Source organism: Pristiophorus japonicus, chromosome 2 (assembly GCF_044704955.1).
Source record: "Pristiophorus japonicus isolate sPriJap1 chromosome 2, sPriJap1.hap1, whole genome shotgun sequence".
NCBI lineage: Eukaryota > Metazoa > Chordata > Chondrichthyes > Pristiophoridae > Pristiophorus > Pristiophorus japonicus.
In genome coordinates this window covers 225376123-225390956 of record NC_091978.1, presented here as the reverse complement: position 1 = coordinate 225390956, position 14834 = coordinate 225376123, and the positions used below count along the sequence as shown (strand labels likewise).

Here is a 14834-nt window from a genome sequence, read left to right as displayed (position 1 = left end):
TCTTTGGGCACTGGAGACAGGTTGTGGGGGCAACACTGCAGTGACTGCCTCGGTGATGTGGTTCCACATCGTTCTTTCTGGAGGGCCTCCTGGCCTCTGTGGATAGAGGCACATAAACCTGCAAGAGAGGTCAAGACCCTTGGTGCCCTTCCTTGGCTTGCTGAGCCATTTGTGTTAGTGCTGAAGAACTTTTCCCATTTTTTTGGGTGCGGAAGGCAATTCGGTTTGAGTAGCTGAAGACTCCCATTTGGGAATTCTTTTTAATGCTTAATTTATTTTCAGAACGCAATTGAGCTCCAGGTGCTAAAGCCTCCCTATTTTTTATTTCATTTTGGAAGGCAGTTCACCTTTATGGGACCGCAATGCTTTCTAAAATAACAGCCTTGCTTTAAGCTGATGCTGTTCTTGCTGCAGTGATGCTGCAGCCACATTACATTGGACCTCCTGCTGAGACTTCCGCCACAAAAACCGGCTTTGCAAAGTAAGTTTAGCACTGCGCTAATGTTATTTAGCAAGCAGCACCAATATACCGCTGCTGCCAATTTTTGCGGTGCCATCGGCTGGTTTCCAGCTCTCTCGAATTTCTAAGCCAAATATTTTATACTAGATTGGAGCTGGTAAATGTGAATAAGTGTTTGGAGGCCTGGATGGTGTTGTGGGTGTAAGTGACTGGATATTTCCTGCAATTACACAGCAAGGTGTGAGAGAAGGATAGCTGGAAGTCAGGGTGGTGGAAGAGTGAACTAGGGTGTCATGGAGATACCAGAAATAATCATTTTTGTTTTTTGCTGGAAGTAACTTCAATGTTGTTCAATAAGATTTGATTAGCCTTGGTGGCAGAAACCCGGCCGCACCTTTCTTCAATAATTACTAGTTTATTATAGCGAAGGACATTAATCCAGCTTCAGAGAGCAAGATACTGCAGGTTTTGAAATCAGAAACCAAGTTTAAACTACAACTGAAGTTTTAAAAATTGTATACAATGGTGTTACTATTGAAAATTACATTTAAATTCATTTTTTGGTTAATTCTTGTTTGCTATTGTACTAATTTATTTAAACAACTATTTCCCATAAAGAGAGAATGAAATAAACAGCTGGGAGCATATTTGGGATTTTTATCAGTTTAATCTTTATTTGCTTAAAGTGTGAATGGTTCTGGTTCTTTCTATTTTGAAAACCGTTAGTTTCCAAATACATTTTTTCCAGGTCCATTAATCTGATGCTCCTAATAATTTGGTTGTGCCTCTCTCATTATGCCAGATTTATTTTTGTGGACAAATGAAAGAAAATCACTCAGCAATTCTGATTTGGCTTCAACCACTCACCCCTCTGTTCTTTAATGACTGACTGACTTTAATATTCCGACATTTGACAAAACTTATCAAAAATATCCTGTTGTTGCCCATAGTTTCCTCTCTAATTACATAACTTAATTATCATCCCTTCCTCATGTTATTAGAATTGGGTTCATCTCCCTATTCATTCTGTTGAGATGATCTGTTCCCAATGTATTTGATCTTGCTTTAAGAAGACCTCTATTTAAAAAAACAATTAATTCACATACTATTTATCTTTGGGCTTATTTTGAATTTGCAGACCAGATAGGTTCTTCAGAAGGATGTTTTTGAGGGGATATTGGAGCGGAGGCTTGTTTCTGTCGTGGAACGTTTAAAATTGTAATGTTTATTTGCACTGAATAGTCAAATAAGCTTCAATACAGTTCTCAAAATAAATTAAATAATGAGCTCCAAGTACCAAACCATCAAAACAAAAGCCTCCATCTTTTCTTCCAGCCATATGGACACTTCAGAAAAGCAGACTCAGCAACTACAACTGCCTCTGATACCGTGTTTCAATAGGTTGCTTCCCCAACATCCCCATTGAATGCTGCACAGTGTTGCATAGTCCCACTTCCCCCTGTTGCTGATAGTTTTGAGGAATGATGTACGTGCATAGCTGCAATTTGTGGGTTTGGCTGAAAGGACAGGAGAGTATTTTTTTACACAGATTTGGTACTTGAATGGTGACAATGTTGCATTATGTATTGAAACTTTTTAACTACATGGTGCAAAAAGTTTGTGATGGAAACAAAAGTTATTAAATTGCAAAATATTCCCATAATGACTGTAAAATAAACAGAACAGAATATTTTGACCATTGCTCAACAGTAATTAATTGAAGTGTTGGTGAATATGGATTCACACCATTGGTTTTAAGTTGAGTTACTTGTTGTGTAAAGTAAGGTTTATCCTACCTACTATAATTGCTGATGATATCCTTTGTGATTGCAACAAAGATAAAGTAGCCCTCCTTGTCCTTCTTGACTTGTCTGCAGCCTTTGACACGGTTGACCACTCCATCCTTCTCCAATGCCTCTCCACCGTCGTCCAGCTGGTTCCATTCTTATATATCTAATCATAGCCAGAGAATCGCTTGCAATGGCTTCTCTTCCTGCTCCCACATCATTACCTCTGGTGTCTGCCAAGGATCTATCCTTGGCCCCCCCTCCTATTTCTCATTTACATACTACCCCTTGGCGACATCATCCGAAAACACAGCTTTCGTTTCCACATGTACGCTGATGACACCCAGCTCTACCTCATCACCACTTCTCTCGACCCCTCCACCATCTCTAAATTGTCAGACTGCTTGTTTGACCTCCAGTTCTGGATGAGCAGAAATGTTCTCCAATTGAATATTGGGAAGACCAAAACCATTGTTTTCAGACCCCGCCACTAACTCCATCCCTCTCCCTGACATCTATCTGAGGCTGAACCACACTGTTTGCAACCTTGGTGTCATTTTTGACCTTGAAATGAACTTCCGACCACACATTCGCTGCATAACTAAGACCGCCTATTTCTACCTCCGTAACATCGCCTGTCTCCGCCCTTGTCTCAGCTCATCCGCTGCTGAAACTCTCATCCACGCCTTTGTTACTTCTAGACTTGACTATTCCAACACGCTCCTGACTGGCCTCCTACATTCTACCCTTTGTAAACTTGAGGTCACCCAAAACTCAGCTGCTCGTGTCCCGTTCACCCATCAGCCCTGTGCTCACTGACCTACATTGGTTCCCGGTTAAGTAACACCTTAATTTCAAAATTCTCATCCTTGTTTTCAAATCCCTCCATGACCTCGCTTCTCCCTATCTCTATAATCTCCTCCATCATTCCCCCCCCCCCCCCCCCGGGGAATATCTACGCTCCTTTAATTCTGCCCTCTTGAGCATCCCTGATTATAATCGCTGAACTACTGGTGGCCGTGCCTTCTGTTGCCTAGGCCCTAAGATCTGGAATTCTCTGCCTCTCTACCTCCCTCCTCCTTTTAAGACACTCCTGAAAACCTACCTCTTTGACCAAGCTTTTGGTCATCTGCCCTAATTTCTCATTATGTGCCTTAGTGTCAATTTCTTTTGTCTTATAATACACTTGTGAAGTGCCTTGGGATGTTTTACTACATTAAAGGCACTAAATAAATGCAGATTGTTGTTAAATTGAAAGAAAGAATGTTGACTTTTGCCTATAATAGAATTTCAAAAGCTCAGTGACTACTATCCTATTGGAATCGGGCATAAGAACATAACATAAGAAATAGGAGCAGGAGTAGGTCATAAGGCCCCTCGAGCCTGCTCCATCATTCAATAAGATCATGGCTGATCTGATAATGGACTCAGCTCCCCTTCCCTGCCCGCTCCCCATAACCCCTTATCCCCTTATCGTTTAAGAAACTGTCTATGTCTGTCTTAAATTTATTCAATGTCCCAGCTTCCACAGCTCTCTGATGCAGCGAATTCCACAGATTCACAACCCTCTAAGAAGTTTCTTCTCATCTCAGTTCTAAATGGACGGCCCCTTATCCTAAGATTATGTCCTCTAGTTCTAGTCTCCCCCACTAGTGGAAACATCCTCTCTGTATCCACCTTGTCAAGCCCCCATATAATCTTATATATTTTGATAAGATCACCTCTCATTCTTCTGAATTCCAATGAGTAGAGGCTCAACCTACTCACCCTTTCCCCACTCATCCCCAGGATCAACCTAGTGAACCTTCTCTGAACTGCCTCCACAGCAAGTATATCCATACTCATTTTACTATTTGCATGTCTACTTCATTAACGCAACTTTCAATCATTATTGTAGCCTGGATATAATAAAAAAGATTATTTTGTAGGGGTAGCAAGATCAGGAAATAGTTTAGAATTAATCTAATGTTTCCTCAATATGGCTTCTTTTATGAATGTTTATAACCAGTGACTTTAAGACACAATGAAGAATAATCCATGTACTTTCCACTCGCAGGAATAAACATTCTTTGATAGATTTGACAACGTAATGCATTCCTTTCACATGGAGTTCACGCTAGGGAAAAGTCTGACAGGAAAATTGTGTTTCCCAACACTAGTATAAAGGGGGTAATACCAGATGAAGAATGTGGGATGCAGCTACCTATAGGTGGTTCTTCAGCTGCCCACGTTTTAACAGGTGCTTTGACTTACCACAGTATCGTTCCTTGTTGTGTGGCCTTAACAAATACTCCATTGTTTCTCCTGCTTTAGTTATTTTACTATTTGCATGTCTACTTCATTAATGCGACTTTCAATCACTAATGCTACCGTTGTATTACTTACACTATGCATTGATGAAGAAAATCTGTCGAGTGTGATCTGATGCAAGGTTCCATTTATGTTTGTCTTGTAAGGAGTGCATATAAAGCTGTTTTATAATGTGTGTATGGAGCTTCTAGCATTTCTTAGTTAACTTTCTGCCATATCAGAGATAAAATCAGTGTTTGGTTACTGGTTAGAATCAGCAGTACCATAAACTGATAATACTATTAAGAATATAGAGACATATAAATCATTGATGTCCAACATGAATGGGAGGTCACAGCGCTGATCTTTGGGGCATCCCAATAATTGCTTCCTGGCACTCCTAACACAGAACCTTGAACAATTACTCTGACTCCTTTTAATGTAGCTAGTCCAGTCCAGTTCATTAACTGCTCAACTATTCCATGCTTTTCCACCTTATAGACTAACCTCCTATGTGGCATTGTATCAAAAGCCTTGCTAAAATCTAGATGAAGAATGTCCATGAAGTTCCTTTTATCCACGAGCTCTGACAACCACCTCACAGAATTTGAACAGCTTTGTCAAGCATGCGTTCCCCCTATAAAGCCACGCTGACTTGCCCTGATGATATCATGCTCTTCTGGTGTTTCACGATACCCTTCTTCAGAAGAATCTCATTTTATCCATGACAGAGGTCAGGCTCACTGGCCTGTCATTTCAAGGACAGTTCTTTTGTCCTTTTTTAAATCTGTTATGTTCTTTTCTCTCCGGCTCGAGATTCTAATAAATCCCTTAAGATCCCCGCCACAACATGACCAACTTCATTGTTTTTTTTTTTAAGTACCCTTGTGTAGAGTACCATCCAGCCTGGGGGCTGAATTATCTTTCAGTATCTTTAATGTTTCCATTACTTTCTCATCAGTAATTACTTATTGTTCTTATTGTTTCCTCCTCATTTCCTAAAAATTTAACCTCACTTCTGAGAAATTGTCAGCGGCTTCTTCTGGGAATACTCTTGCAGAGAAACTGTTCGGGATAGCCACTATTTCCCAGTTGCATGATGTAATATCTTCACTCCTCATAAACAAAATGGGGAAAGTAACTAATGAGCAAATTTAAGTTCCAAAACTGAAATAATCCTGTGTATTTCCCACAGGATTTGTGTCAAATTGTAAGCTATCCATTTCAACTTCAGTTTTCACAGTGATAGTTCCTTATTATCATGACTGACATCTCTTACAAAAAGTTCCAAAAGCACTTCTAGATTATTGAAAGAATTTTGAAATGAGGCTGGAAATACAGTATTATACTAAATTATATACCATGTCTTTTTCGAGTGAAGTGATTTATAAGTGAAAGCTACCCTGACATCAGTAGTAGGGAAAAGGCTAGAATCTATTATTAGGGACGTGGTAACAAGGCATTTAGAAAATCATATGATTTGGCAGAGTCAGCACAGATTTATGAAGGAGAAATAGTGTTTGGCAAATCCAATACAGTTTTTTGAGGTTGTAACCAGCAGGGTAGATGAGGGGAAACCAGTGAATGTGGTGTATTTGAGAAAGCATTTGATACGGTGTGATACTTAGATGAGATGATCAAGTGTAATGTATTTAAGTTTGCTGACGATTCAAAGCTAGGTGGGCAAGTAAGTTGTGAGGAGGATACAAAGGCATAAAGACAGGTTAAGTGAGTGAGCAAAAAGATGGCAGATGAAATATAATGTGGAAAAATGTGAAGTTATCCACTTTGATAGGAAAAATAGAAAAGCAGAATATTTTTTAAATGGTGAGAGATTGGGAAATGTTGGTATTCAGAAGCTGTCCTTGTACACAAATCACTGAAAGTTAATATGCAAGTACAGCAAGCAATTAGGAAAGCAAATGGTATGTTAGCCTTCATTACAAAAGGATTAGAGTATAAGAGTAAAGAAGCCTTACTGCAGTTATATAGGGCCTTGGTGAGTACTGTATATAGTTTTGTTCTCCCTACTAAAGAAGGATATACTTGCCTTAGAGTGAATGCAATGAAGGTTCACCCGACTGATTCATGGAATGGGGGCGCGGGGTTTGTCCTATGAGGAGAAATTGAGTAGGCTAGGCCTATATTCCCCAGAATGTAGAAGAATGAGGGGTGATCGCATTGAAACAAACAAAATTCTTAGAGCTTGACAGGGTAGATGCAGGGAGGATGTTACCCCTGGTTGGGGAGTCTAGAACTAGGGGTCACAGTCTCAGAAAAAGAGATCGGCCATTTAGGACTGAGATGAGGAGAAATTTCTTCACTCAAAGGGTTATGAATCTTTGGAATTCTCTACCCCAGAGTGCTGTGGATGCTCAGTCGTTGAGTATATTTAAGAAAGAGATCGATTTTTGGATATTAAGGGAATCGAGGGATATGAGGATAGTGCGGGGAAGGTGGAGTTAAGGTAGAAGATCAGTCATGATCCTATTGAATGGTGGAAACATTCATGGTCCAGATGAGAGGAAAAATAAGCCCCCAATGGTTCCTCTAAAAATATTTCAATATCTTCAAGGGTCAAGGTCAAGTTCCAGGCTCCACACTCTTGCTGATGTGGGTGACTTTGTGTGGGATGCTTGGAGATTCATCAGTAAAGATTGATCTTGTAAACTGAGAGCAGAGGCCAGGACCTAGCGTATCTCCCAAGCATTGTGCAACACTCCTGCCTGACTTAGAGTAGGCCATTCAGCCCCTCAAGCCTGTTCCTCCATTCAATCAGATTATACCTGACCTGTATTCTAGTGCACTCCCGACTTATGGCAGGAGAAGACCCACTGAAATTCAGAACCAAAGTTTTAATTTCTTTATTTTGCTTTATAAGTAACGCTGACCTTCTTAACCTTCAACCACTTGTTTTCCTCTAAGATGTTGAGGGATTTTTATACCGAATATTTAAACTCATAGTTCAACTCTATCATTCGTTATGAAAACACCTACCACTACAGTGTTCTCTTGATGGATAATGCAAGCTGTATAACCATTCAAATCTTAATTGGGCAACTCAGCAGAATAGTGGTCAGACAGCTCAACAAAAATAGTGGTCAAGCAACTAACTTTATGGCATCATAGAATGCAGTACTTTCTTTTCAGTAGTACACTGTACCCTTTAGCAACTTAAGTTGCCAGGAAGCGTGTGAAAATAGTTGGAATTCACATCTAATCAAACAGTCCAAGACTTTGAATTTCCACTGTTGGGAGAAGCTGTCAAATGTATTTCATCATATGAAAGATTGGGAAAATGGGAGTAGAGAAATTGTGATTTGTTCTCCAAGGAAGTGGTTTAAATGTGGAAATACTTTGCATTGCATTTCTTTCATGAATTTATGTTGAGTGTGTGTAATTTGCCAGTTATATCAAGTGCCTGTGCTTTGTGGTTTTTTTGAAACTCATACATAATTTGCTATAATGCACGAGTTATTTATTTGTAGTTGTAATTAAATGCAGCTGTTCATAAATTATGGTTTGTTTTTAATCATTGCTTATGGAACTGTATCGGAATGCAACAAATTAGTTTGTTTATGAAGTATGATTTCTAATTGTGTGTTTTATTTTTTCTTTTCCCTTTTTAATTGCAGTGCAAGCTTCACATAAGCAACCCTGGCAAGTCAAGGATGTCACCCCATCCATCTGCTTAGCTGTAACGTGTCTGCCATCAGAATGTCCATCCATTTAAAAAAAAACATTGAGAGAACATTAACAATTATCTTTTAATATAGGAAAATCCTTTCAAGTGCATTCCATGACCTGGAGAAGGGGCGCAACTTTAAAATGAAACAAACTGGTATCTGAGGGTGCATTGGGGAGAAATGGATGAAGCCTAATGGTTTGAAAGCCGAGCTGTAGCTAACATAATAGGACAGTTATTACAAGCAGGAGAGTGATCAGCCATATAAATGGGGATTGGGGGTGGGAGGGGCGGGGGAGCAATATCATGGCTACCTTCCCAACCCCTTTCCCATTTGGAAGTTTAACATAAACCAAATCTGAAAGAGATGATTTCCACTTACCGGGTATGCAGATAGTACGATATGTACTTTTCTTTGCCTTTTGCTACCATAGGAAGCGGCCTATTTTCAGAAGCAAAAATAGTTCATTTCTGGTCATCTAAATGAATCTGATGTTTCCTAGTTCCATGACACACATATCTGGATATCCATTGTGTTTCTATCATTAATAAGATGGAATTTAAAGTAATATCTGTCACTACTTTTAAAGCGTGCTAACTACATAGTTCAAAACTGTTCCTTTTAACCCTTTCTTTTGTGCCATTCACCCTTGGATAGATTCTCCTTTTGATGCCTTTCGAAAGAGAAGTTGGCTATTGTTCCTTCTGTAGTTGCTGTGGATTTGCCTCTGTTACTGCTGCTGATCTCTCTGCTCTCTTCTGGCTTGATAGTACCTCTCCCTTATTTTGAACACACCAATCAATTTGAAAACAAAGATCACTGTTTGTTATTGCAGCAGAGTTACACAGCTTCAAACCTTTCAATGGCATTCTACAGTTTTGCTTACCAACCAAACATGGCTCTGGGAAAGGAGAGATGATGGTATCTACCTAGAAGCGTGCATGAATAGTCTTAACACCAACCCACATTTAACCTTCAGCATTCATGTTTCAATCATTAGTGCAGTTAACTGCACATCTGTTATTTGAAAACTTTGCACATTAAAGCTTGAGAGTCTACTGCTTTACATATTGGATCTAACCTATTGAATGAAACTTGCCATCTTTTAGTAGGGTTGGCATTTAAACTGGTATTCAGTAATCCTGAAATTCATGTTTTCTTTTGGGATTGAATTCTCATCTGAGTATTCAATACTAGTATAATTTTTTTCCCTGTGAATCTCAAAATTTGAATACTGATCAGCTTTACAATGTTAATATATCATTGAGTAACAAAAGTACTGTGTTTAGTTAACCCAGTAGCTCTTCAGTTCAAATTCAATAATTACTTGTCCTTTAGTCTGCCTCAATTGGGTAGGACCGCCCCCAGTACCAGTTCCTAGCTAGACACTGCATGTGATAATGGCGTAGATTATGGAGAGAGGAAGAGCATCAGAAGCAGTTATCCTTCCAAGTGACTGCCTGAGAGATCATTCTCGAGTGGTATTAAAACCCATCACTTTTTTCTGACCACCTCCCAACAAAATATCGCTATGACTGCAGTTTTAATTGGGGGGGCGGTTGAAGGAGTAATGGTATTCATTAAGTACAATTTTTCTGATGACTTTATGGTGAGCAAAGTTCTAATATTGGTCCTACATCCATAATCTTGAGGACAACTTAATCAAAAGAAAGTGCTTTTAACTGCACATCTTTCCTGGGCCATGTTTAGCTGATTAACCCAGCAGCTGTTTTATTTTGTTTTTGTATGTCTTCTACCTTGTTTTCACAGTAATCCTTGGCTCTGCACGGAATAACTAATATCCCACAAATCTAAGTTGGATTGTACTTTCACCTATGCATGTAAGTATGGCAGTTGGAACTTTATGTATTCTTGGCAGTGAATATATAGCCCAAAAGATTGGTGGCCTGTGCTCTGACCTCTGATCTGAGCAATTTTGATCAGAGAGTGCTGCAGAGCATTGGTAGAAATACTTCTAGGGTAATTTAACTGACTGCACCACTGTAAAGTGTTCCACAGGCTGCCTCTTATGCACTGCTATCCTACTTTGCTTTGTGCTCTGCCATATAGTTTTCACACCAAGAGCTGCCACATTTTATTTTGCATTTACAGTGCTCCACCACTTTAATGAAGTAAACACGAGATAATTTTTAAGATCTTATAGATTTCTACACATTTTTGATGAATTGCAGCCTCTTGAATGAACTTGTTGCTAAACGGGATTGTTGTCATTTCTCCAAGATGCACCATTACATATATATGTGTACCTTAACCAGTCACTTCTGTATTGCTTATATGAAGTCCTTACTTAAAGATGTGAACAACATGTACACAAACCATGTATTTTATATGCCTTTTTATGCTTCCTGCTTTCTATTTGTGAATTTATATTGGGGTGGGGGGAGAATTAGTAAATCCTTGAATATGTTTCAAACAAATTTGCAATTTGAAAGCCATGCTTAAAGTTGTGTGCATTTCACTAATTGTTTATTGCTGTTAGGGTTCTTAAGGTGGTTATGAAGTAATGCTTCATTTTCTGATAGTATTATAAAATACCAAGCTGTTGGTTATATCCACATTCTTAAGTATTCTAGAGCATATACAAATATAATGGTTCCAGCACTGATACATTTAATTGAAATGGCTGTTTTGTCTGACCTGTGTGGTTCCACTAAAATATTACACAAGTGAGATAATTGTAATACAACTGCATGTAACACTAATGTAATCAGCTCCCAGAGGCAGGAGGCCAGAACTAAATATCCTGCATCCTGAGTACATTCATAGCGTTCACATGTATTTTATAATTTTTTTATTGTGAAGTTTCATTTTTCAGTGCAAGTTGCTGTCTGTCCTTGTTGTTCAGTCAGTTCACTGTTGTGTGCGGCTTACTAGGCGTGCTTGCAAAAAAGTGTATTGTCTTGTCAATTTACTGTTTTTGTAAACCTGGGAGTTGGAGATTTATGATTTTCAACATTTCTCTGGTTTTATACAGTATCCTGTGTGGTTGGGGAGGGAGGGATGGTCTCTTCACAGGGAAAATAAATGTTCATGCAAAGTCCAATTTATGATTCAAAAAATAATTTTGTGTACTTCTTTATTTCAAAAAAAGTTAGCTCCCAATGGCTCAGTAGGTAAGTGGGGCATAATTAAGCCATGCGGATCTGATAGTTGGAATAGCAGTAGAGGTGCTGCAATTATCCTTCGTGGGACAGGAGGGGGGGGGAGAAATATCAGCCAGATTTTCCTGCTCGTGATCACTATCCACTGATTCCTGCTGGAAAGTGCGCACGCATGATTAGCAGATGGGGACAGGGTTGGGCTTGGCAGTGATGTCTGCTGCAGTTGAATATTTTGCTGGCACTTACTATCTAGGCTCACAATTGAAGGTGGCCCAGTTATCAGAAGGTAGCTAGCTCTAGGGAAACTGCACCCATAAGGACTTTCAGGGCGAGCTGAAAAACATTGACAATTATGACCATTTCCTTATTCCAATAACTTGTTTTTCGTTCAAGGTATTTCATTTGTGCACGAGTTTCCCAGTTTCATCGCAGGGTCTGGAAGTGCACTTGGTCGTTTCAGGTTCTGTTCCATTGTTTTTCTCCCTCCATCTGCTATCTATTTAACCAATATTCTTTCTTTAACTTTCCTCTGTAGCTTCTTTATCTAATTGTCCTGCTGCCTGTCTCCTTCTCCACTGGACGAGATTCCTAAAGCTTTAGAAGAGCTACAATGTATTCACACACCACGCAGAAGAATTCTTTCTTGGGTCATCACTTTATTGGTCACATTTTTTGTACTGCATCTTGTTAAATATGTCAGTATTTTATAGTTTTCACATGGAAAAAAAATCCTAATAAAATAATACTCTGTACTTGTGACAGGAACAAGATCAGACAATGCATTTATAAACAGCTGACCTTTTCTGTGTTCGTGGTATTATCTAATGTTATTTGTATACTCATTCTTTATGGCAGCAGAGACAGTGCGCTCAATGTTCTGATAATCCTTGCTGTTATCACATTGTTTCAGTTTATTTTTGATAGTTTTGCACTATTTCTCTTCTCCCTTCTCCAATGCACATATGCAAGTAAAGCTAAACTAACTAATGTTTTAAAACAACTAACGAAAAGCATGTTTTTAGTCAATCGCAACTCTGACGTTCCTGAACAAGACTGAATTAACGTGGAAAAGATTGATAGACTCTTGAATGTGCCACTTGATATTCTTGCCACAAAGTTTTCAGAAAGGAGGGAAACTAAGGAAGGTCAAGGTTTTTTTTTAATAAGAGACCAAGTTACAATTTTATTATCTTTGCTTATAAGTTTTAATGCATCCACTTTTAATAATATGTGTACCCATTGAAAAGCTTGTTGTTAGGTTTTTGCAGTCCCTGGATTTTACTCCAGTCTACTTTATACACCACTTGTGAACTTGGCATCAATGGAGTAGCTACATTCTTATAATGATTTAACACTCAGTCAATAATTGAAAGCATTTCTGCATTAATATTTTAAAGAAGAAAGTTTAAGGTGAAATAATTACCAACAGTTAAACTGAAAATAACTACCATTTATCTGGTGTCGAGATCAATATAAATGTACGGAAGGTGCAAGAATGCTGCAATGCTGGAGGTGGTCTTTGTGACAATTATACTGGCTCTTCAGATGTACCATGTTGTTGATCTGGTAGAGTATGCTTTCCTGTAACAGACCATATATTTGAAGCATTGATTTGGAGACTGTGAAAAGTGAAGTTTGACAAGGAAATAACTGATTTATAACCATAACTTCACCCTTATTATCAATGTGATAAACGGATTCTAGGGTATATGTTTTTCGCCTTTTCCCCCATCTGCACTGATGTTTTGACTAAAGAGAGTTCAATTTCTGATGTATTTTTATTTCAACTTCAAATAAAAGCTGGATAAATTGTGATGATTACATTCTGAATAGCTACATATTTTAAACCCCCTCAGTTGCAACCACCCATTATCCATGTCTGAAACATCAAAATGCTTTGTGTCTCTTTTCTTTGGGGGAAATTTCTCTGCATGACATGTCCTACTGGAACCACTGATGCATGTTCTTGAGGCTTGCCCAGGTGACACATTGGTGGGAAAATAAGACATTGGTTCTGGCTTCAGCCTATTTTGGATGTAGCGCGAGTATGCCTGACTGACATACTAATTAAGACCCTGGAATTCTGAACAGTTACTGTACTTAACTTTTCTGCTGCATATCAGTATTCCAGGTGCTAAACAGTTTAATAATTATGGAAACTGTATAAAAAATATTGTTTACTCATTTTTAGGCACAGAGAATGGGGGAGGGAGGAAGAGAAAAAATGGTGGAGGGAGCGAGAGAAAACGAACGGGGGAGAGGGAGAAAATGAACGAACAAGAACGGGGGGGAGGGAGAGAGAGTTGGGGGGTTGGAGGGAGGGAGGGAGGGAGGGAAAGAGAGAGACACGTGGGGGGGGCGTGGTGGTGAGATCGGAGGGGAGCGAGAACTTGGAAGACGGATCACGTTCTTTCAACCCCCTCCCAGGGACATCGTTGGAGTGGATGAAACCCATAAGTCGCCATATCCAATAAACCTGTTAATCCGCACACAATGCACCATCTATGGGAGTGGGTGGGTACGGTCTTGCGCTTGAGTAAGGGACTTCGGCTGGGGAAGGCAGCACTTGTGTTGGGATAATGGACTTCGGCTGGGGGAGGATGCACTTGCGCTGGGGTAAGAGACTTCGGCTGGAACTTGGTGGCTTTTGGGGAGATCTATCCTCTGGCTTCTGAAGTCAAAATGGATCGAGTTACAATTTGCGAAGTCAGTCAGAACTTGGGCTGGATGGTTCCAGTTACACATTCCAGAGAAACTTCAGGGTGCGGCTTATCCTCCAAGGGGACCAATCAGAGACAAGGGTGGCCATTTTGGCATTACAAATAGACACATCCATTTAAGTAAGTGCCGTACTGAATGGGTGCTGCACTGTCAGGTGCCGTCTTTCAGATGAGATGTTAAACCAAGGCCACCTCAAAAGAACCCATGGCACCATATCGAAGAGGAGCAGGGGAGTTATCCCCAATCACATAATTAAAATTGTTTATCTGGTCATTATCATATTGCTGTTTGTGGGAGCTTGCTGTGTGCAAATTGGCTGCCAAGTTTCCAACCTTACAACAGTGACTACACTTCACAATTACTTCATTGGCGGTAAAGCACTTTGGGACATCCTGACATGAAAGGTATATAAATGCAAGTCTATTTTTCATTGATAAATTATACATCTTGATAGCAGATTGTTGTAGTTTCTTAATTAGGTGGAATTTATTGAATTGCAGTTAAGATGTAAAACATACTCAGCAAAAGATTAACCTGTGAAAGGTCTACTGTTACAATAGAATATACTTTCATGCCAATGGGGTTTTCTGACCCCCCTCACCGCCTTCAAAGTTCCCCTCCCTTTATTTGAAAACAAAGTAAATAAAGACTCCTGCCAAACACAGTTATGGAGGTTGGAGCAAAAGCAAAATACTGCGTCTGCTGGAAATAAGGCAGCATCTGTGGAGAGAGAAACAGAGTTAATTTTTCAGGTCGATGATCTTTCGGC

The 14834-nt window shown here is 39.5% G+C and overlaps 1 protein-coding gene across 4 annotated transcripts in view; it reads left to right on the top strand.

Moving 5' to 3' along the window:
• Nucleotides 1–13218, top strand: part of LOC139244423 (septin-11) — a 139850-nt gene extending 126632 nt beyond the window's left edge. For 2 of the 4 annotated variants that reach the window (XM_070871025.1, XM_070871027.1), the window contains one exon: nucleotides 8172–13218. In XM_070871025.1, the coding sequence (XP_070727126.1) occupies nucleotides 8172–8187 (16 nt within the window). In that variant the 3' untranslated portion in view covers nucleotides 8188–13218. The remainder of the gene's footprint in view (nucleotides 1–8171) is intronic. The other 2 variants (XR_011589889.1, XM_070871026.1) reach the window with 2 other exon arrangements.
• The last annotated feature ends 1616 nt before the right edge of the window (nucleotides 13219–14834 follow it).